A 25489-nucleotide genomic window follows, 5' to 3' on the forward strand; every position below is an offset into this window, starting at 1 on the left:
AAGACACTTTATGTTGGCTTTAGTTTAGGAGTTATCTGTATGTGCTTGTGATAAAACTTAATCCACAGCTATTATGAATCAGCTGGCATCATTTTTTATGGATATATACAAAGAAATGTAAATTGAAAAAAGGTAAAACGAAATGAAGTGCAGCAAGTCTGCTGTCTTTTCAGCTTCAGTTTGAAGTGAGTGTGTTAGCTGTGTTGTTGGCTAGCTCCTCTGAACAAAAGTTCCCTGACAAGAGAGCACATTTTCTATGCCAGGCGAAATCGGGTCTCATTAGCTCACTGTTATGGATGTCTCCAAACAAATGTCACTAGAAAACAGCTTAAACAAATGCAAATGCATACTGTTTCTATTCTGGCTGCACTGTTTGACGTGACTGTAAATTAGCTGTAGTTTAGAAGAAACGACTGGGTCGCGTCCATAGATACAGAACAAAAAGACTGAACGACTGGATCCGTCTCTGAGAAACCAAACCAATAGAACGAACGACCAGCCAACTTGGGTAGCAACCCTAGATTTGTGTCAGGACTATATCTTGTGGAAGGATGAAATAGTATGAATAAATTCATCAAAATAACATTTTCAATGTAAATATGTCAATCATATGTTAAGTATGTTGGTAACCCGTTGTATAAAAATAATATTTATGACTTTAATATATACATTACCATATACAGATTCTTCGAAGTAGCCACCCTTTGCCTTGATGACAGCTTTGTACACTCTTGGCTTTCTCTCAACCAGCTTCATGAGGAAGGCTTTTCAACAGTCTTGAAGGAGTTCTCACATATGCTGAGCACTTTTTTGGCAGCTTTTCCTTCACTCCGCAGTCCAACTCATCCCAAACCAACCCTTGAATGAGTAAATGTGTCCAAACGTCTGACTGGTACTGTATATATATATACACTACCGCTCAAACGTTTGGGGTCACTTAGAAATGTCTTTGTTTTTGAAACAAAAGCACATTTTTTGTCCATTAAAATAACATCAAATTGATCAGAAATATAGTGTAGACATTGTTAATGTTGTAAATGACTATTGTAGCTGGAAATGGCAGATTTTTTATGGAATATCTACATAGGCGTACAGAGGCCCATTATCAGCAACAATCACTTCTGTGTTCCAATGGCACGTTATGTTAGCTAATCCAAGTTTATAATTTTAAAAGGCTAATTGATCATTAGAAAACCCTTTTGCAATTATGTTAGCACAGCTCAAAACTGTTGTTATGATTAAAGAAGCAATAAAACTGGCCTTCTTTAGACAAGCTGACAAGTTGAGTATCTGGAGCATCAGCATTTGTGGGTTGGATTACAGGCTCGTGTCATTGGAACACAGGAGTGATGGTTGCTGATAATGGGCCTCTGTACGCCTATGTAGATATTCCATAAAAAATCTACTGTTTCCAGCTACAATAGTCATTTACAACATTAACAACGTCTACACTATATTTCTGATCAATTTGATGTTATTTTAATGAACAAAAAATGTGCTTTTCTTTCAAAAACAAGGACATTTCTAAGTGACCCCAAACTTTTGAGCTGTAGTGTATATAAACTGTATATATTCTATCCAACCACAGGAGCCCACTCTCAATTTTTAAAATACACCACAGAGCATGTAGCCACGGAAGATCAATAGTTTAAAAAACAACAACTGTGGATTAAGTTTTACCACAAGCACATAGAGGTAAAGCCTAAAATAAAGCCAACATTCACTGTCCCCATCTCAGTCAGAGTCATCGCCTCCGCCGTAGTCAGAGCTCCTGTCGTCTTCCTCAGAGGAACTGGGGTCCTTGGTGCTGGCCTCCGAGATCATACCGTCCGAGCTGTCAACCTCTAGCACGTCATCGTCCACATACAGGTGGATGGCCCGTGCAGGGTGGCTAAGACACACACACACACACACGCACACACGCACACACACACACATACACACACACACAATCACAAACATACACACACGCAGACAAAGCCGCAGTCAGAGGCCAACGACGGGAAAGGTTGAGCAGGAATTGGCCTTTTAGATGAGGGGAAAATAACAACTTTTCAAGCGAAGCCATCTTGGAACACCATGTTTGCTCTGGATTAATCAATTGGTCTGGATTTTGTTGTTTGAAAAAAAAAAATCCTTCCATGTAGAGTTGGCTTTTGTTGGTGAGATTCGAAGGGCAATTTCTTTTGCATATGTGGTTACACATGACATTAATTACATGTAAACCTAAAGAAGCACCCAATGCACAGAGATCAGAAAACCCAACAGAATGCGAGGCAAAGTAGTCCCTTCACCCACAGACCATAGATTTGGAACCCTACTGATATATTGTGTATGCCATAGACACCAAATCAAATAGAAAGTGACCACTGTCTAAAACAGAGACATCGGGTGTCAACTATCTAAAGGTTTAAAAAAAACTGCAATACAGTGACAGTCATAGTGAAATAGTCCATTTTTTGAAATTTTTATGCATTTGAAAATAATGAACTTTATGTTGAGTCTAATATTTTATAAATGTCTGTTTCAAACAAGTGCCTTGGGTCTTGCAGTGAATATTGACATTATTTTGAGTATTTCTGCAGTAGTTGAACATTTTTACTGATTAAAAAAAACAACATCTGCTTAGAAATACAAAATCACTTCAGAACAAAACAAAATAATATCATTGATCAGCAGTAAACCGAGACGGAAATGTAAAGACATCTTGTTGTGGATTTGTGGTTGAAAGGAATTGAACCAGATGAGAGAGAGACTGCTGGCACCTATACAACCATGGGCATTGGCTTACTAAGTGCTATGCAATTGGAAATTGATTGGGCAGATGTTAGAGTTTGAAACTGGTTAGTAGACAATAACAATAGAAACACTGTACAGGAAATACAGATAAATATGAATGCAGGCATACTGTCTTTCCAGAAAGGTGCATGGCGGTAAGATACAGGATCCAGCAGATGGATCATCTATCATCTATTCTAAGGCACTTTTAGCAAGTCTGCTCTTTGTAAAAATTTCTGCCCAATTATAGGTCCAGGTTTTGGTTCCAAAGCTAGGTTCAGAGGAGAGTGTCCAAGCAGACAAAGCATTTGACTGAGCACAGTCCCAGAGGTGAGCACCGCACAGCCCAGAGTGGGGAGACCGGGTGGAGAGATCCCACTCTCTCTTGCTCCTTCTCTCTCTCTGTCTTACCACACGGTAGGGTCCTTTCTCTGTCTGCGAGGTAGTTCCTCCGCCCCCTCTTCCTCCCGTCTCTTCTCGCGACATCGTCTTATTGACATGATGATGACGAGGAAGATGACCATCAGCACGATGGCGCCCCCGATGGCTGCAGCAAGCATGATCATCTCAGAGAAGGAGGCTATAAAGGGAAAAGGGGTTAATGAAATAGACAAAGAGGTAACTGTCACTTTATCTATTCAAACAAGACTAGATGGCTGGTTCCCAGGGGAGGTACATGATGATGATTTTATGGGATGTGTTAGGATTCTTTTAAATGCATCAACAGTATACATAGTATCCCACTACAGTAGCAATGTCGGCTAGTACCTCTTGTGGCTGTGAGAAAGGAGCTGCTGGATGGAAATGACAAATGGGTCAGATTGGTTTTGTAAAGATTGCTGGGAGGTTTTCACAGCGCGAGGCCAAAGATTGGACAGCAGACACGGCTACAGTATATTTTAACCCAGCACCCTTGAACGCTTCACAGTAGACAGACACTAACCTGTGGTGACCACGGTCAGTTTCACCTCCCCCGCGTTGCCATGGACGTCCGGAGGGTTCTTCACCTGGCAGCTGAACGTCCCATTGTAAGTGAACTTGACCTTACGTACCACGATGGTGGCGTCCCGCCCCATGATGTCACCTGCCCATATCGCCCGCTTATGGAAACGCCCATCCGGGGGAGGGTAAGGCCTCTCATGGTAATAGAACACCTGACATAGATTGGCACAATGCTTAATGAGATCACATTGCACCTCATTAGCGGGTAGTTAATTGCATCTAATTGACTTAATTGTCACCTCTGATTGACTTTCTCCAACAATAGCATTTCCGAAACAAGGTCATTTTTCTAAACTTTTCAGACAGATTTCAAAATGACGCTGACAAGGAGGTTGATGGTTGACTCAGAAGTCCTTGACAAACTACAGAATACAGACTATAAACACACACACACACACACACACACACACACACACACGCACACATACACACGGTTTCTGAACTACATCTCGAGGATGCCCAGAGGGTTCCACAATTAGCCAGGCTGACTCACTGACTCCTCCCGGCCAGGTCCGAAGGGTCGGAAGCTCCATGAGACCGTGAGCGTTGCTGGGGTGATGGGCGAGCTGCTCTGGAAGGTACATTTCAGCCACACATCTGTACCGTTCACTGCCTCCACCTCCCCCGACGTTTCCACCCTCAGCCCACTGACCGGTAACAAGCCTGAAGCCACAGGAACACAGCACAGCACAGCACAGTAGTTATGCAACAGAAACTCTGCTAAACATACATACAACATCGATACTGTATGTTATCGATGTTTGTGTACAAACAGACCCCCACAGAAACACATTACAGAGAAAATGCTGGAAAATGAAAAAATTGGCTGCATTTTCCCTGCTCCAGATAATGGATTGAGTGACACCCACAGAATGGAGTCTGCAGTTTGGTCTACACACACACACACACACACACACACACACACACACACACACACACACACACACACACACACACAGAGAGACACACACACACACACACACACACACACAGAGACACACACACACACACAGACACACACACACAGACACACACACACATAGACACACACACACACAGACACACAGACACACAGACACACACACACACACACACACACACACACACACACACACACACACACACACACACACACACACACACACACACACACACACACACACAGAGAGACACACACAGAGAGACACACACACACACACAGACACACACACACACTCTTAATCACTCCCCAGTTCCTGTTTCACGACAAACAACATTACATCAGTGCTCGGCTGATTATTTCTGTTTTCCTCTGATATTACATTGGTTTTAAATCGCTTTGGTGCCATTTTCACAAGTATGTGTTACATTTTCACAAGTATGTGTTACATTTTCACAACTCTTAGTACAAAAAAAGATCATCAAAAAGGCAGTTGCTTCAAAACTATAAGCACATTTTTAATTGACTAAGTGCAACACACAAAATCAATCATACTTTTCCACCCAACGTAATCAGTGTATCATTTAGAAATACAGTTCACACCGCAATGCAAAATTCACATTACTTTTGACATGATTGTCTTCTCATTTGTTCAAATACATTTAGAGTTACTTAATCAAATCAAATCAAATTGTATTTGTCACATGCGTGGTAGACAACGGGTTACAGTTAAATGCTTACTTTCGGGGCCTTTTCCAACAATGCAGAGTTAAAGACCAGATAGAACAGTGAATAAAAAATAGAAATAGTAACACAAGGAATAAATAAATACACAGTGAACAACGAATAAAAATAACGAATTCACAATAACATGGCTCTAAACATTTTAGGGAGTCTAAAATAATAGGTCTCTATACAGGGAGTAGCGCAATGCGTCGATGTGCAGGGGTAGGAAGTAATTGAGGTAGCAATTTACTGTTCATATAGCCAGGGCTAAAGTGACTAGTTACCAGGATAGATAATAGACAGTAGCAGTGTGAAAATGTGTGTGTGTGTGTGTATGGGTGTGGAGTCAGTATGCATGTGTGTGCATGGTATGAGTGAGCGGGCGGCAGGGTAGCCTAGTGGTTAGAGCATTGGACTAGTAACTGAAAGGTTGCAAGTTCATATTCCTGAGCTGTTGTTCTGTCCCTGAACAGGCAGTTAACCCATTGTTCCTAGGCTGTCATTGAAAATAAGAATTTGTTCTTAACTGACTTGCCTAGTTAAATAAAGTGTGTGTGTTGGGGTGTCAGTGTACTCTAAGTGTGTGTGAGTGTGTGCATAGAGTGAGTGCAAGAGAGTTAGTGCAAAAAAAAGGGTCAATGCAGGTAGCCATTTGATTAGCTATTTAGCAGTTTTAAATATAAGGCTTGGGGTAGAAGCTGTTTAGGGTCTTGTTGGTTCCAGACTTGGTGCTTTGGTACAGCTTGCTGTGAGGTACAAGAGAGAACAATTTTGACAATTTTGTGTGATGTACTGGACCCTCAGTAGCGCCTTGCGGTCAGATGCCAAGCACTTGCTATATCAAATGGTAATGCAGCCAGTCAAAATGCTCTCGATGGTGCAGCTGTAGAACTTTTTGATGAACTGAGGGCCCGTGCCAAATCTTTTCAGCCTCCTGAGGGGGGAAGAAGCATCGTAGTGCCTTCTTCACGACTGTGTTGGTCTGTTTGGACCATGACAGATCCTTAGTCATGTGGACACAGAGGAACTTGAAGGTCTTGACCCGCTCCACTACAGCCCAATCGATGTGAATGAGGGCATGCTCGGCCCTCCGTTTCCTGTAGTCCACTATCAGCTCCTTTGTCTTACTGACGTTGAGGGAGAATGGGTTAAACCAGGGTCCCAGAGTGTTTCTTGGTAGTCTTAAAAAAAACTACTTTGAAACAAAGGTATACACCTTGTGGTTATGGGCTTTAAAAAAACAAGACACCTGTACCATGTCAGATATTGAAATGTATTCAATTTTGAGTTTGCATCACAATATTACACTTTATATACATCACAGAGGACTGAATTATAACAAAACTGTTTGACATAGAAACACCAGATTTTCAGTGTTTAAAAAAAAGACATGTTTATTAATTATGAAATTATGAAAAATATTAGTAACATTCCACCCATGATGCCACTAGGTCATTTGACTACAGTAAAGGTGTGATCTACACACAATATCCCATAATGTCAAAGTGGAATTTTGTTTGTACAAATGTATTGAAATTAATAAAAAAATTAAAAGCTGACATTTCTTGAGTAAATAATGATTAAACCCCTTTGTTACAGCAGCCTAAATAAGGTGAATAAGACTGCTCTTTGTCTTTGTAGGGCAGTTCAGGTGAATGCCCTGCCCTTGCCTTTAGTCTGCCTCCTGTCCCTCCTATCGCCATGGAAACGCCTTCCTGAAACAATGACACTATACTTTGCTTAAACCTGTTCTGCCTTAAAGATTAGTGGTTGACCTTTTGATTAGTTGTCCTTAAAGACTAGAATGTTCCCATGTGGTTAGCCAAAAAGATTACGAGATAGTAACCCTGAATGACGAATGTGTGAACTATCAAACAGATGTCACATTTCTTGTTTTCTGCTTGTAGCAGGGCACGTTTAAAGGAATCATTTTCTCTTACTTACAGTGCATTCGGAAAGTACTCAAACCCCTTCCCTTTTTTCCACATTTTGTTACTTTACAGCCTTATTCTAAATTGGATTAACTCAAAAATGTTCCTCATCAATCTACACACAATACCCCATAATGACAAAGTGAAAACAGGGTTTTAGACATTTTTGCAAATGTATTACAAATAAAAAACACAAATACCTTATTATTTACATGAGTATTCAGACTCTTTGCTATGAGACTCGAAAGTTGAGCTCAGGTGCATCCTGTTTCCATTGACCATCCTTGAGATGTTTCTACAACTTGATTGGAATCCACCTGTGGTAAATTCAATTGATTGGACATGATTTTGAAAGGCACACACAGGATTGTGTCGAGGCACAGATCTGGGGAAGGGTACCAAAACTTTTCTGCAGCTTTGAAGGTCCCCAAGAACACAGTGTCCTCCATCATTCTTAAATGGAAGACATTTGGAACCACCAATACTTTTCCTAGAGCTGGCCGCCTGGGGGAGAAGGGCCTTGGTCAGGGACGTGACCAAGAACCCAATGGTCACACTGACAGAGCTCCAGTTCCTCTGTGGAGATGGTAAAAAAATTCCAGAAGGACAACTATCTCTGCAGCACTCCACTAATCAGGCCTTTATGGTAGAGTGGCCAACGGAAGCCACTCCTCAATTAAAGGCACATGACAGTCCACTTGGAGTTTGCAAAAAGGCACCTAAAGGACTCTCAGATCAAAATAAACAATATTCTCTGGTCTGATGAAACCAAGATTGGCCTGAATGCCAAGCATCACATCTGGAGGAAACCTGGCATCATCCCTACGGCAGCATCATGCTGTGGGGATGTTTTTCAGTGGCAGGGACTGGGAGACTAGTCAGGATCGAGGGAAAGATGAATGGAGCAGGTACAGCGAAGGTTCACCTTCCAACAGGACATCCACCCTAAGAACACAGCTAAGACAACACAGGAGTGGCTTTGGGTCTCTGAATGTCCTTGAGTGGCCCAGCCAGAGCCCGGACTTGAACCCGATCGAACATCTCTGGAAAGACCTGAAAATAGCTGTGCAGCAACGCTCCCCATTCAAATTGACAGAGAAGAATGGGAGAAACTCCCCAAATACAGGTGTGCCAAGCTTGTAGCGTCATACACAAGAAGACTTAAGGCTGTAATTACTGCCAAAGGTGCTTCAACAAAGTACAGGGTAGGCTCTGAATACTCATGTTTGTGATATTTAAATGTTTTTGTTTTAATACATTCATGTATTATGCATTCATGCATTCAATGTCATTATGTGGTATTGTGTGTAGATTGATGATGAAAAAAAACAGTTTAATCCACTTTAGAATACAGTTGAAATGTAACGAAGTGTGGAAAAAGTAAAGAGGTCTGAATACTTTCCGAATGCACTGTAAATGTTACATGATTTCATGACAAGTGTTTCTGCAGTAATCCAAGTCAAGGTGTCCTTGGATGAATGTTAGCTAGATGCATAACCAGCATTGTTAAAATAACTCTTTAATGAAATCTGACCATAGCTGTTCACATCCTAAAAGAAGAATATGTTCAATCGTAGTCCATGAAGCGGTATTAGGATTATGTGCACAACTGTATGGATGCAACAAAAGGTAAATATACAGGGGCATCCCGGGTGGCGCAGTGGTAAAGGGCGCTGTACTGCAGCGCCAGCTGTGCCATCAGAGTTCCTGGGTTCGCGCCCAGGCTCTGTCGAAACCGGCCGTGACCGGGAGGTCCGTGGGGCGACGCACAATTGGCCTAGCGTCGCCCGGGTTAGGGAGGGCTTGGTCGGTAGGGTTGTCCTTGTCTCATCGCGCACCAGCAACTCCTGTGGCGGGCTGGGCGCAGTGTGCGCTAACCAAGGTGGCCAGGTGCACGGTGTTTCCTCCGGCGCATTGGTGCGGCTGGCTTCCGGGTTGGATGCGTGCTGTGTTAAGAAGCAGTGCGGCTTGGTTGGGTTGTGTATCGGAGGACGCATGACTTTCAACCTTCGTCTCTCCCGAGCCCGTACGGGAGTTGTAGCGATGAGACTACAACAATTGGATACCACGAAATTGGGGAGAAAAAGGGGTAAATTTTTTTTTTTAAATACAGTAAATATATATGAATAATTTTGCAGTTTTTCAGTTTTTCAGTTTTTGATTTGTTAAAATCAAAATAAAATCCAATAAATGTCGTTCCACTTCATGATTGTGTCCCACTTGTTGTTGATTCTTCACAAAAAAATACAGTTTTATATATTTATGTTTGAAGCCTGAAATGTGGCAAAAGGTGCCAAACGTGATGTTTTTCCATTCATTTAATTAGTTGAATTTTATTACAGGACACCTATGTTGTAATTGGTTGGTTGGTTGTGGAAGATGTCTCCAAACAAAATGAATACACAATAAAAGGTTTTGAATATAAGACTTGCTGCGTTACGGGTGTTACCAGTTTGGAGTTTTGTACTAAGAGTTTTGAAAATTCCCCACATACTTGTGAAAATAGCACCAAAGTGATTGAAAAAAACTGTACTAAACGATCTTGTCCCCAATTAAATCATAAGCCCTGCTTATTCTGTCCAGGTGTCATCCGAGTTAAGATTGCCCTGTTTGCTTTGTGTTCTGAGTGAGTGTGTGTTCCAGGTAGAACCCTTTAGGAGCCATGTAGAACCCCCTGTGGAAAGTGTTCTACATGGACCCCGAAAGGGTTCTACCTGGAACCAAAAAAGGTTCTTCAAAGGGTTCTCCTATGGGGACAACCAAATAACCCTTTTAGGTTCTAGATTGCACCTTTTTTTCTAAGAGTGTATGTTTACCCATTTTTACTGAACAAAAATATAAATGCAACATGCAACAATTTAAAAGATTTTACTGAGTTACAGTTCATATGAGGAAATCAGTCAATTGAAATAAACTAATTAGGCCCTAATCTATGGATGTCACATGACTGGGAATACAGATATGCATCTGTTGGTCACAGATACCTTAAAAAAAAGGACCTCACAATGGGCCTCAGGATCTCATAACGGTAGTTTTCTACATTCAAATTGTCATCGATAAAATACAATTGTGTTTGTTGTCCATAGTTAACAGTATGACTACCCATACCATAACCCCATCACCACCATGTGGCACCTGTTCACAACGCTGACATCAGCAAACCACTCGCCCACACAATGCCATACACATGGTCTGCGGTTCTGAGGCCGGTTGGATGTACTGCCAAACTCTCTTAAATGACGTTGGAGGCGACTTATGGTAAAGAAATTATCATTAAATTATTAGGCAACAGCTCTGGTGGACATTCCTGCAGTCAGCATGCGAATTGCAAGCTCCCTAAAAACTTGAGACATTCGTGGCATTGTGTTGTGCGACAAAACTGCACATTTTAGACTGGCCTTTTATTGTCCCCAGCACAAGGTGCAGCTGTGTAACGATCATGCTGTTTAATCAGCTTCTTGATATGCCAAACCTCTCAGGTGGCTTCACCTACCTGCAGTGAAGCCACTCAACATTACATTACATTACATTCAGTCATCTAACCGTCTCCCGTCCAGAGCGACTCACAGTAGCAACCAGGATCAAGCGCCCAACCCAAGGGCACGTCGACAGATCTCCCACCAAGTCAAGACGGGGAACCGAACAAGTGACGTATCGGCCACCGGCCCAAGCTCCCAACCGCCAGGCCACCAACCATCCAAGATCCCCCCCCCCCTCCCCCCCATGCCACCGTCCTCCAAAAACCAACAGCAACCAACAACCAACAAAATTAACAAGATAGAAAAAAAGAAAAACAAAGTAAAACAACAACAGAAAACAACAATGCAAAAACAAAACACATCAAGGCCAACAAAAATCAAAACAGCAAGGTCAAGTGTGTATGTTTCAGTGCATGTGTGGCACTTTTTACATGTGTGTATGTGTCGGTGTGTGTATGTGTCGGTGTGTGCACACGTGTGCGTTTGAGTGTGAGTAAAAGCATGAGTATGCGTGTACAAGCAGCTGGCGACATCGGCCTCATGCAGACAGACATTGGACATAACAACGTTGCCCCTCGGTGTCATTCAAACATACTTTTTGTTTGTTTATTTGGACTTTTTTTGTTTTATCTTTGACCGTCGTTCTATGCCCCGCCCAGCAACTCCTCTCTGGATGGATTATCTTGGCAAAGGAGAAATGATCACTAACAGGGATGTAAACACACTTGTGCAAAACATTTGAGAAAAACAAGCTTTTTGTGCGTATGGAACATTTCTGGGATATTTTATTTCAGCTCACAAAACATGGGACCAACACTTTGCTTGACCAACACTTTATATTTTTGTTCAGTGTAATTGGAAGTAGTGTTCTGTCATTGAAATGGATGGGGGGAAAAAACACATTTTATAGAAAGTGCAATACCTCTTTTTAACAGGGTAGGCAACAGGGGTGTTGTCCAACCCAATGACCAAGCAGAACATGACCTAGTCCTTTAAACCTCTGGGAAGATATGATCGGAAGTACATGGTTGTATTCATTAGGGCACACTGTAGCAAAACGTTTTGCAACAGAAAACAAAATTGAACAGGTACAGGTAGTCAGTCACCTTCCCGCTTCAATTTGTTTTCTTCTGTTTGGTGCTAATGAATATGACCCAGGGTCTATAAGGTCCTTTAGGGGCAAACACATGCACTTGAACCAGCTACATGTGATCTTCACTTTAACTGGGTAACTACTGTATATGGCTGGCAACCAAATACAGTCATAATACTAATGGCTCTGATCTCGCCTCAACATGCATGCATCCCTCCCGCACTGAGAGGGCCTATGGGTCCATATAGACTGGATGCTTGTTTAACTAATGCGTTCACTCATGTAGCTGGGAAAACAGCTGCTGGGCTCAGCTCCCCAGGAACCTATCTCATCCTTATCAGCAGCCCAGAGGGCTTCCTGTAGGCCACATTACTAGTAACCAGCCCCACTGTACATTAGACAGAGAGGGCCCTCTCTCTTCACCCCCACCAGAGGAGTTCCCCCTGGCCCTAATGTGTTTTAAATTGACCAAAATCATTGGGGGGGGGGGAGTTTAGTTGGCTGTTTTGTCTTTGGGGTGGGGGGCGGGGGGGTTTGGTAGAGGCAGACTGATTGGGGCAGCAGGTAACCTAGTGGTTAGAGCGTTGGACTTCTAACTGAAAGCTTGCAAGATTGAATCGCTGAGTAAAAATATGTTGTTCTGCCCCTGAGCAAGGCAGTTAACCCACTGTTCCTAGGCTGCCATTGAAAATAAGAATTTGTTCTTAACTGACTTGCCTAGTTAAATAAAGATTACATTTAAAAATAATAATAATAATAAATTGGGCCTGCCTTGAGAAACAGGGCAAAATTCTCAGGGATGGGAAAAATGCCTGTATTTAGGAGATCTGAGCTGGCTAGCTAGGCCTCTATCAGTCCCAGTTAATGACTGTGGTCGGCAGAAGGAGGATGAGGAAGAGGCTCAGACCTGGGCCAATCAGTCTGTCTGTCCACAGCAGACTCCACACTGGCTTTGTTGTGAGCCAGGCATCACCCCAATACATTTATCCTCCACCAGGAAACTGGAGCAGAGGGGGGGGGTTGGAGAGCGGAATGCGAGGGGGAGGTGGACTAAATTGGCTCTCACATGGTACTTATTTACAGTAGGTTCCTCCAAACTCAAGTATGTTAGGGAATCATCTTAAACATCACACTATTAGCCGCACATCATTTGAATTTGTGTACAAATGTTTAATCATTTTCCTTTCATTTATTAGAAGCATAAATAGCACTTATTTCTCTGGCATTAAATAATTGGCCCTGATTTAATTCGGAGATGACGCCTTCTGCTAATGCAGTGGCTTTTTGATTCCAGTGTTACTGATGAACAATTACTTCTCAGGATTTCTGAATCTAACTTGGGTTTTAATAGAGATTTTAAAAAAGCTTGTAAAGTGTGTCCCAATTACTTTAATAGCATATCATATGTTATTATATTATATTTAATGAGGAATTAGTGACAGTTACAATTACAAAAAGGCACATTACTCAAATGAAAGCAATTGTTGATGTTATAAGCTGCACATCTAGCACATTCGGTTCCTTGGAAGTTGTGGGAACGTAAGGTTTTGGTTTCTCATTGGTTCTGGGAATGAAGCCATAAGTTTCCTGGCTGGTGAAACTGAATGTTTTTTCCACGTTCTGAGAACAGAAGGGAAAATTCCACCTGTTCAGGGAACATTTTTATATTGAAGGGAGGTTCTGACAACATTTTACTATGGTTCCCTGAAAGGTTTCCTAGGAGGTTTTAATAAATTATAGGTTAGTTGAAGGTAATTAAATACTGTTCTGAGAACACACTGCTAGCTTAGTTTGTGTTAACTGCTTAACGCCAAGCACAGATAGGACACTAGGAAATTCATTTCCTTAAGCATTAATCATGCAAACACATTTATTTTTTTATGGTGGCACAGCATCCGTGAGTTTCAAACCTGTTCTGTATCCATGAAACAGTCCACTGCGCCACCAGGATGGAGCTAGCATGCCATGAAGTGCGGCAAGTAGCCTAGTGGTTAAGAGTGTTGGGCCAAAGGTTGACTAAGTGAAAAACCTGTTGGTGTGCCCTTGAGCAAGGCACTTAACCCTAATTGATCTGGATAAGAGTGTCTGCTAAATGCCCAAAACATTTTTTTGTATATTTTTTTCTACTATTTTTTTTTTTGCGGGTACTATTGAATGAAGCTGCCAGTTGAGGGCTTGCACTTGTGCAAATCTAACGAGTTGTTTTTACGTAATGTACAAGGAATGGTTGCCTCTTTCATAAACGGTGGGATTTACATTGGATCTGGAAGAACAATGTAAGGCAAATCAACCAATCGGCACGGCTCTCCCCTCGGACTCACTTATTTCCAAGGTCGTGTCTGAGTTGCTTTTTCTTCCCACTTCATGACCAGACTCCTAGTCCGTCAGGAGGAAACCTGACTCTCTTACAGGTTTGGAGGAAGATACACTTGGGCCGGGTCTCCTACACACAACAACACAAAGCCTAAAAAGACTACAAAGACTCTCTTCTCTCCTTTGTGGTCAGAGATTTCACAAGCCCAGGTTACATTTACAAGAGCTCTTTCATATTGGGAGAGTAGAGCTGAGTTCAGGTATCAACCTGTATTCTCAGGCCAGGGCTACAGAGAGAGGGGCAGGGCCAGGGGTGTTGAGTGTTCCAGTGGTGCCGTGCAAAATATATGGTGGGATAGCTCCCCCTTGCACAGTAGGCTACATACTATCACTATCACTATCTCTCTCTGTCACTCTGTCTCTCTCCCTCAATCCCTCCCACATAGAGCTGTGGCGGTCATACCATTTTGCCAGCCATCAATTTAATAGACACCATCCCAATAAATCCATTCTTTATTTTACGTAGGTAAAAAAAAAAAAAACATGATGATATGAAGAACATGTATTTCAGAAGAACAGAATATGTAGGCCTACTGTGTGTTAGTTATCTGGCTATGCTCCATACCATGGGCTCTGTAGGCTTGTTCATTTAGCAGACAAGATATGCTTAGAAGTCCCGTGCCATCATTTTTATATGACTTTATAGTACGAACAAAATAAATGAACTTAGCTGAATAAAATAGAAAGGATTTTTTTACCATTACAAAGCAAGTACGCAGATGAAGTGTCTATGTTGAGCGTAAAAGTGATCATTTGAAACAGGTCCTAAGTGGAAATTTAGAGTTATTTGGCAACGTTAGTTGTGAATGATACAAACATTAGAATGTCCTAGAAATCAAAACCTATATGGGATGCATGATGCCACTATAGACTATTGATGATTTAAGAAAGTAGCAAAATAAGTATGCGCTCTGTTCCTTGCTCCAGGCTGCACAGCTGTTCTCTCATCAAGTGATCATATTTTCAGACTATTCTCAATTGAATCTTGTCTTTCGATTTAGCAAAAACACATGTCATCTGTATGCACTCAAATAGCGAATGGAGGCCTCACGCTTTCCCTCCAGTCCGTTTTGTAGGATACTTGGGTTTTATAGAGGATCGTGTGCTTAAGATGAGTAACTGAGAAATAAAAACAAGAACACTTATTTCACTCCATTCATCAAACACTGTTTGAGGAGCATGCTCTCGCTGCCCGACAGGTGATATTCCGCCCAAACTCTGTATGCCATGGACTCTCCAACCTTGTTCCTGCAACGACCCAGTGCTTCATTTGGAAAGCAAGTCAAATCTGTTTGGGAACATCGATAGTAACATGTTTTCGCAGCAAAACATATTTCACTAAACTGTTGACAGCCCGCCTGCGTGCTCGAAGGAAGGAATAAAGGAGAGGGAAGAGGAGATGGAAATGCATGGTGGTGAGATATTCTATATAGCTCAAGGTAATATGTCACTCAATGAATTATGAAAATATTTTTTTAAATGCCCTATTACTAGGCTATTCAAAATCAAATACAATACAACTCACTATAATTGTAGGTTAACTGTAAACCGCCCTGCACAATCAATGAACCATCAACATCACCCAGGGCTATACGTTCTCTCCCAGACTCGTGGATAGACATTTTGGAGCATACTGTAGCATAAGGTAACCAGTCCATCCAGTATGCATAATAATACAGTCCACACTCAAAGGTTAGACCAATTATGTACCAACGACATCTTAAATCAGTTTTATGTTTTACTGACATGCGTAACATGCGGTAGGCTATGTTTGTATAACGACATAACCATCATTTTAATTCAGTTTTTTTTCCCGGGTTTACATAAGAATAAGCTCTAATATGCATATGGGGGTTTTGAATTAATCACCAACTTAAAAAGCGATGTCCGTTTCTTTGTTGGGCTTTGAAATAACATCCACAACCACCATGTTTTGCACTGTCTCAACCTGCTGTTGATCTTCTTTCTTCAAATTGATCATCACAGTGAGGTGAGTTTTAAAAGTAGGATGGTCCTACTGTTTTGATGATAAGTGTGTGATGTGATTTTCCATTGCATTTGCATTGATGTCCGAGTGGTTAGAGGGACAATAGAGTCCTGAGTACCGGGCCATTAGGACCTGATGGTAGTTAGCATTACGGTGACTCAACGGTCACATGGGATTTCATTGCGGTCATGATTCATGACTGCCGGTGTGGCGGTAATACGGTCCCGACAACAGCCCTAGAGGGAGTCCCACTCTTTTCCACCCCCTTCTCTCTCTATCTCTCAACTTCCCCCTCTCTACCTTTATTTCTGAATTTAGGGGTGAACTGACAGACGAGAATGAATCTTGTAGTATTGGCTAGGAGAAGTCTGTTTACGATAAGAAAGGATAAACGTTTAATCCATCAAACCTGCTCTCCCTCAACGCTGACTCAAGACGTTCTCCACAGATTGTTGATTTGGATTCATTATTTTAAGTGGGCCTAGGTCCAACCCAACACAATCACTACCGCCCACACCAATAACGCTCTAATGCGCGGAAGAAGACTTTTCCACGCACCATATTTAAATTACAGGTAGACATTTTGTTTAGTTCCATAGCGCCTTAGAGGTGGAGGATGACTTTGGAGCAGATAATTGAATGGATCAATTCATTTGAATATGTAAGTTTGTCACAGGGACTCCATAAAACATTTGACATAATACATGCAGTCTCTCACAGCGACAATTCTCTCATGCTCTGACATGTAAAGGCCTTCATCAACGTTCGTCACTTGGCTATTTAGCTGGTTCTATTTAGCTGGTTCTTGACTAATTTCCTGCTGGCTCTAATGACGTCAGATGAGCAGTCTGAAGTTACTGGAACTGATTTATTTTTCCTGAGGAAACCCACTAGAGTTAACTGGAAGTTCTTTCGTTTACATTATTGACAAATCGTTTGGAGAACAATAGAACAGGCCCCACAACAACTTTGTCATGCACAGGGAAGTACATATGAAATCAAACCATTGTTTCAGCTTAGGGCCAAAACCGTTCTCATGAAAATAATCAGGAGTTTTAAGAGTGGCTTTGCATTGAAAGCCCGGGAAAGCAGGTCCATCCATTGACTTTATGAGGCTAGCTTATAGGGTGCAACTTGAGATAGTCACTTGGTCTATCAACTGTGCCCCTGGGCTGCCCATTCACTTTCTGCATAAAAGGTGTGTTGACTGTTTAGCATGTCAAAAACACACAGATTTCCTTAGTGATATTGACCATGTACTAATACCAGAGGGGGTCAGTAGTGGAACAGAAGCAACCTTTCTCTATTATGGCTAATTAGATGTTATCAACTATGCCAAACTGCCACCCAAATATCTGGAGGTTAGATAACCAGCACAGGCAATTCACTATTGATCTGAACTCACGTGTCTGTGTGTCTAGATGGTAAACCTGAATTTCAAAACAAGCTGACACATGCATGGTTGTGTGCCTGTGAGCTCTCATGGTCACAGGCACACAAGGCTGGTTGATAGGAAAGGATAGAAAGGTATAGTGTAGGTATATACTTATAAAAGGAAACTCAGTCATGGTAAGAAAGAACATTTATCACCAATGGCAGAATATCACATAATGGTTAAGAGAGTATTGGGACGGCTTCCAGTTCATGTTTTGGCTAAAGAGGGGAAACGGGGATATTTACAATATCGAAACAACGTTTCTCTTTGGCCCAGAGTAGTCCAAAAGAGCCTAGAGAAGGGGTAGGAAACCCTGGTCCTGGAGGGCCGCAGGCACTTGATGTTTTTGATTTAACCGACCTGGAAGACCAGGTGTGTTGAATTTAGACAATCACTGAACTGATCAATTAGCTCAGTTGGTCAGGTGTGGTGTCTAGTTGGGACAAAATCCTATTATATCTGCGGCACTCCATGAATAGGGTTGCCTGCGAGCTCCTCTTTATTGGTCTAAAATAAGATTTTGCCTCGACAGTTGTGCTGCTACAGCCTAGGCTCCTATAGTGTAGAGGACAGGCATGAGATTGATTCTTAGCCTAAATGCAATAGATTTGAAAAATGCTACATGAATGTGAACATTTGAAAGAGTGAGAGTTTATACAGTTGCGTGAGTGATGCTCAAAAGTGTCAACAGTTTGTTGTCAGTAAATTGCTCAACAACAATATCAACAAGGCAGGTCCGTCAGGCTCTAGTTTTGTCGCAGCTGGACTACTGCCTACATGGTCAAGTGCTGCAAAGAGGGACTTAGGAAAATTACAACTGGTCCAGAACTGGCTGGCCCTTAAATGGACACATACAGCTAACATTAATAATATGCATGTCAATCTCTAACGGCTCAAAGTAGAGGATAGATTGACCTCATCACCTCTTGTTTTTGTAAGAAGTATTGACATGTTGAATGCACTGTGCTAGCACACAGCTCGAACACCCATGCATCAACCGATCTCTGCCCGCACCCTCCCGGCAGACTAGCATCACTACTCTGGACGGTTCTGACTTAGAATATCAGGACAACTATAAATACCTAGGTATCTGGCTAGACTGTAAACTCCTTCCAGACTCACATTAAGCATCTCCAATCCAAAGTTAAATCTAGAATCAGATTCCTATTTCTCAACAAAGCCTCCTTCACTCATGCTGCCAAACTTACCCTTGTAAAACTGATTGTCCTACTGATCCTTGACTTCGGCGATGTCATTTACAAATTAGCCTCCAACACTCTACTCAGCAAATTGGATGCAGTCTATCACAGTGCCATCCGTTTTGTCACCAAAGCCCCATATACAGTCGTGGCCAAAAGTTTTTAGAATGACACAAATACTAATTTTCACAAAGTCTGCTGCCTCAGTTTGACTGGTGGCAATTTGCATATACTCCAGAATGTTATGAAGAGTGATCAGATGAATTGCATTTAATTGCAAAGTCCCTCTTTGCCATGCAAATTAACTGAATCCCCCAAAAACATTTCCAATGCATTTCAGCCCTGCCACAAAAGAAACAGCTGACATCATGTCAGTGATTCTCTCGTTAACACAGGTGTGAGTGTTGATGAAGACAAGGCTGGAGATCACTCTGTCATGCTGATTGAGTTCAAATAACAGACTGGAAGCTTCAAAAGGAGGGTGGTGCTTGGAATACATTTTCTTCCTCTGTCAACCATGGTTACCTGCAAGGAAACACGTGCCGTCATCATTGCTTTGCACAAAAAGGGCTTCACAGGCAAGCATATTGCTGCTAGTAAGATTGCACCTAAATCAACCATTTATCAGATCATCAAGAACTTCAAGGAGAGTGGTTCAATTGTTGTGAAGAAGGCTTCAGGGCGCCCAAGAAAGTCCAGCAAGCGCCAGGACCGTCTCCTAAAGTTGATTCAGCTGCAGTATCGGGGCACCACCAGTACAGAGCTTGCTCAGGAATGGCAGCAGACAGGTGTGAGTGCATCTGCACACACAGTGAGGCAAAGACTTTTGGAGGATGGCCTGGTGTCAAGAAGGGCAGCAAAGAAGCCACTTCTCTGCAGGAAAAACATCAGGGACAGACTGATATTCTGCTAAAGGTACAGGGATTGGACTGCTGAGGACTGAAGTAAAGTAATTTTCTCTGATGCATCCCCTTTCCGATTGTTTGGGACATCTGGAAAAACGCTTGTTCGGAGAAGACAAGGTGAGCACTGCCATCAGTCCTGTGTCATGCCAACAGTAAAGCATCCTAAGACCATTCATGTGTGGGGTAGCTTCTCAACCAAGGGAGTGGGCTCACTCACAATTTTGCCTAAGAACACAGCCATGAATAAAGAATGGTACCAACACATTATCAGAGAGGAACTTCTCCCAACCATCCAGGAACAGTTTGGTGACGAACAATGCCTTTTCCAGCATGATGGAGCACCTTGCCATAAGGCAAAAGTGATAACTAAGTGGCTCAGGGAACAAAACATTGATACTTTGGGTCCATGGCCAGGAAACTCCCCAGACCTTAATCCCATTGAGAACTTGTGGTCAATCCTCAAGAGGCGGGTGGACAAACAAAACCCCACAAATTCTGACAAACTCCAAGCATTTACTATGCAAGAATGGGCTGCCATTAGTCAGGATGTGGCCCAGAAGTTAATCAATGGCATGCCAGGGGGGAAAAAAAATAATATCTAAAGACACTGAAGCAGCAACCTTTGTGAAAATTAATATTTGTGTCATTCTCAAAACTTTTGGCCACGACTGTACTACCCACCACTTCGACCTGTATGCTCTTGTTGGCTGCTCCTCGCTACATATTCGTCACCAAACCCACTGGCGACTTATAGTGTCATCTATATCTTTGCTAGGTATAGCCTTATCTCAGCTCACTGGTCACCATAGCAACACCCACCCGTAGCACCACGCTCCAGCAGGTATATTTCACTGGTCATCCCCAAAGCCAACACCTCCTTTGGACGTCTTTCGTTTCAGTTCTCTGCTACCAATGACTGGAACGAATTGCAAAAATCACTGAAGTTGGAGACTTATATCTCCATCACTAACTTTAAGTGTCAGCTGTCAGAGCAGCTTACCGATCACTGCAGCTGTACACAGCCTATCTGTAAATAGCCCATCCAACCAACTACCTACCTCATCCCCATATTTGTTTTTCTGCTCTTTTGCACACCAGTATTTCTACTTGCGCATCCTCATCTGCACATATATCACTCCAGTGTAAATTGCTAAATTGCAAGTACTTTGCCGCTATTGGCCTATTTATTGCCTTACCGTCTTACTTCATTTGCACACACTGTATACACATTTTTCATTTGTTTTATTGACTGTATGTTTGTTTATCCCATGTGTAACTCTGTGTCGTTGTTTTTGTCGCACTGCTTTGCTTTATACTGGCTAGTTCGTAGCTGTAAATGAGAACTTGTTCTCAACTGGCCTACCTGGTTAAATAAAGGTGAAATTTAAAAAAAATACATGAAAAAATACCACCAGAGGTCTCTTCACAGTCCACAAGTCCAGAACAGACTATGGGAGGCGCACAGTACTACATAGAGCGATGACTAAATGGATCTATATTCCACATCAAGTAACTCACGCAAGCAGTAGAATCAGATTTTTTAAAACAGATAAAAAATACACCTTATGGAACAGCGAGGACAGTGAAAAGTCACACACACAGGTACAAACACCCAACAACAAACACATATAACATCAGTGGTGGGCCGTCAGGGCCAGCAAGGCCTTCTCTGCTGGCCTAAACATCATCAGAATATAATTTTTTTTTAAATATATTTTCCCACAAATATGTATTAAATTATTCCCCAGAGTAAGAGTTATACTCTTCATTTCATTTCCTCTTGGTTGCACTGCTTCCAGCCCCAGGTTGAGATTTGGAGGGCTGGTCTTTATGTTAGATCTTTTATCCAATCATATTCAGCCATCATGTGTTGCCAGGGGTCTAAAATCTGCCCTCAGGCCTTCAGAATCAACAGTACGGGCACTTGTAGCTTAAAGTGAATGGAAATTAAAATGTTGTGTCAACCAAACAGCTTTAGAGTTGGCTATTGTACGCCTGCTGGCTGGCTCCAGTGTTACACAGGAGCCAGCTAGCAGGCGTAGTGTGTGCGTGATTGGATTACCAATATTGAGAGGCAGGTCCTATATGGGCAGGTCTATGCAGAATCTCAGATCTAGGAAACTGAATTTGATAAACAAATTAATTTGTACTCTTCCCTTGCAATTCTCTGAATAAAAATGTAAATTTCAAGGTGACGCAACGCCTGGTTATACTGCGTTTCTGTCTAAATGTATAGTGTCTAGAGCCATGGCACCATAATGATGGTAATAAGAGGTGGATTAATTCGGGTGGAACTGTGTAGGACTTCACTGAAGGCCCAGGCCCCAGGCCCACGGCACGCCACTGTATAACATACACACTATACACACACACACGTACACCTGTACTGTGTGTAGTAGTAGAGGGGTGGCCGGAGAGCACACACTTAATGTATTGTGATATCTGTTGTAAAATGTGTTTTAATGTTTAAAATTTGAGTTATAATGTATATTACTGTCTTAATTTTTTCTGGGCCCCATGAAGAGTAGCTGCTGCCTTGGCCGCAGCTAATGGGGATCCATAATAAATACAAATACAAAATAGTGGCAATCTTTATTTGCACAATTAGTCAGGCACTCTGTCAATATGAAGGAATTATTGCTCGGCACATGATGTCAATGTAAACCTAAGCAGTTTGTGCTCAAATTTTTTATTTTAAACATTAAAACACATTTTACAACAGATATCACAATACATTAAGTGTGTGCTCTCCGGCCACCCCTCTACTACTACACACAGTCCAGGTGTACGTGTGTGTGTGTATAGTGTGTATGTTATACAGTGGCGTGCCGTGGGCCTGGGGCCTGGGCCTTCAGTGAAGTCCTACACAGTCCCACCCGAATTAATCCACCTATGCATATAATCCATTTATAGCATACAGTTGGACACTTCTAGAGATTAAGTCAAGGTTAAATAGGCCTACTGTTCTCCAGAGGAATATCAATGATGCCCACCAGTGCATGAAACTAAAAACGTGTCAATTAGGCTCCGTTGTATACATGTTAACTTAATAGCCAATAATGTGAACTATTTGCAGTGTCATCTGTTTATAACATATCCACTGAGGGTCTTTGTATGTGCCAAGATAGTAGCTCATATGATACACTAGCGACATCCTTTGGCTTGTTGACGGGAAACAGGTGGACCTTCCTATCCGGCGGTCAACTTCTCGAGAACCCTTGGCTTGCACGCATGATCAAAATAAGGAAAGTAATTATGTTGCATGAAGCTTCAAAACAATGCGTCTTTTCCTCAATACCGACAAATAATGTAAAGTCATTAAGGGGCTATAAGCAAGTTGCATTTTTTAATCACGTAGGAACGCTCAGGCGACCAACCCTATACGGTAGCAACGCATGGAGCCAAATTCCCACTTTCCTTTGACGCACATCGGACACTTGCGTCAGGTTGGAGACTTCCGGTATTCATAATGTTTTCACCACTTCAGTGCTCTAATGCATAGAACAGCTTCTCCAACATCTCACGATAGCATCGTAATGATGTGTCGAGTGAAGGATGGAGGAGAAACATTACTGACACGAAATAACCTAACCATATGATCTAAACTACTATAACCAGAGATTAATAATACCCACAATTACTATTCTCTTGGACTAGTTTCCATTGTTTGGATTAATTCAAAATTAGTAGAGCATGAATCAAAACAACTTCGCACACTCACCTGAAGCTGCCAGTCCGGACAAGAGGACGAGGAGATAAAAATGGTTTACGCTCATTGGAAAAGGTGTCCGGAGTCGACCAAATTGCCTAGACCCTTGTGGTGTCCCCACCAACCCACTGAATAAAATCAAAATGGACTGGACACGTCGATGCTATAAACTCGCTGAACTCTTCTGGACCTGGAGTTTAGACTGTCTGTAACCCCAATCTTATCCGCACTGACTGGCGGTCTCAGATGATGTGGGACACGTCTCAACTCGATCCTGCCCTCGTCATTTTGACGGTCTCCCACCTTTTTCGAGCGGAGTAACAAACCTTCACTCTATTCTTATCTAATTTTCACTTGCTGAAGTTTGACGAAGAAAACCATTTTTATATTATTTTCCAACCTGTTGAGCCACCAAACTTTTCAGATTTTACTGCCATTCCATTACTTTTTTCTTTTTTTTGTCAGTGGCAAATTTATATCCAGACTAAGATGGTGCCCCCAACATAAATGTAAACAGTGAAATTAAAACACATCAGCGTACAACTTTTTTAAGGATTCATAAAATGACATGTTGATGCTGTAGTCTATACCTGAGGCAACGAGTTATGCCATATTTGGCACAACACCAAAGGCTGTTTATATCCCCCTATTGTATGTTTATGCCTATAACATAATTTGCAAAGCATTTTTAAGCCTAGTGCTTATGAAGAATAATATTATTTTAAGCCTTTATGTATAGTTATGTGTTGTGAGACCAATGTTTGTTTTTATTGAGCCTTTGTAAACCAATGGGGCCAGTTTCCCTCAATTTTGTTGGTGTGGCCACTGGCTTTATGTCAGTTCAAAGTTGTGATAACAGGGGGCACAAACGAGCTATATTCTCTGGTCCTTATCATCAAGGTTCCACACAAAGTACCACTGATGCGCTCATCCAAACCTGTCAAATATACACAAACATCGCGTTTCATATTATTAATTTCAAATGAGAGACTTTAGTTCAAACAATTTATTGTAATAGACGAAACATAGGCTTACAGCAACACAATAAGAAACAACGTGACAAAATCATTCAGTCATATCTACAAGTCAAAACCATTGTGTGTGTGGTATTGTAAAAATAATTTAGGTACTGGCCTATGTATTGTCTTTAAAAAGCAATTATGTGGGATGGAAACAAAGCCCCAAAAGGTACATTTAGGGGTAACTAATACGGTATAGACCCAGAGGCGGTAGAGAAAGCAAGACACCCCACTCTGGGGGCGGCGCCACTCTGGTCTACTTATTTCCCCCTGTGGGTGGGAAGAGCGGGGAGAGACAATAATAGACCAGAGCCATTGGTCTCACATGGGAACGCCAACTTACACAGACAGGAACCTTTACCATTTTTTCCAATGGTAAACTGCCTGAGTAAGACATCTTCATTCATCCACCATTTTTGATAGGCTTACAGTATAACCACACTCTAAAAATAGAAGGTTTCTGGAGTATCCTTTAGGGGTTCTTCAAATTGAAACTGGGTGGGAACCCCTTAAGTTCTTCAAAGAACCCCTTTTAACGGATCCTCAAATAACCTTTTGAAGAACCTTTTGGGGTTCATTTTTGAACTACCCCCCTCCCCAATTATTATTAATTATTATTATAATACGCATAACAATAATACAATATTTTAGTTGTCAGTGTTTATTAGGATTTTAGTGGCAAAGCAGAATTTAAAAAATCTAAATATGAGGCAAACTCCCAGCAGAGCCCCAAGTCCAATGTGTATATCCTTTGTCCTGTTGATGTTAATGTGTTGATGTTCTCCGTATTCATAGACCGAATGATTTTGCAGTGCATGGTGATCGAACAGGTTTCCTGATATATTCATCAGAGGTGTAGGGAGGGTGAAGTCTGTGAATCCCAAAAATAGTAGTTATACAGATGATTAACAAAACATGCATACGACACTATTTT

The 25489-nt window shown here is 41.9% G+C and overlaps 1 protein-coding gene across 1 annotated transcript; it reads right to left on the bottom strand.

The window, feature by feature from the left end:
* Positions 1 to 647: 647 nt before the first annotated feature.
* LOC110507548 (myelin protein zero-like protein 2) lies at positions 648 to 23783 on the bottom strand. Its single transcript, XM_036965218.2, has 5 exons — positions 23549 to 23783; positions 4274 to 4443; positions 3722 to 3932; positions 3190 to 3358; positions 648 to 1891 (listed from the first exon to the last, which is right to left on the bottom strand). The coding sequence occupies exons 1-5, from the start codon at positions 23601 to 23603 to the stop codon at positions 1735 to 1737; spliced, it is 762 nt and encodes a 253-aa protein (XP_036821113.2). The 5' UTR covers positions 23604 to 23783; the 3' UTR covers positions 648 to 1734.
* Between the last annotated feature and the right edge of the window lie 1706 nt (positions 23784 to 25489).

Source organism: Oncorhynchus mykiss, chromosome 27, assembly GCF_057628025.1.
Source record: "Oncorhynchus mykiss isolate SJ-2025 chromosome 27, ASM5762802v1, whole genome shotgun sequence".
NCBI lineage: Eukaryota > Metazoa > Chordata > Actinopteri > Salmoniformes > Salmonidae > Oncorhynchus > Oncorhynchus mykiss.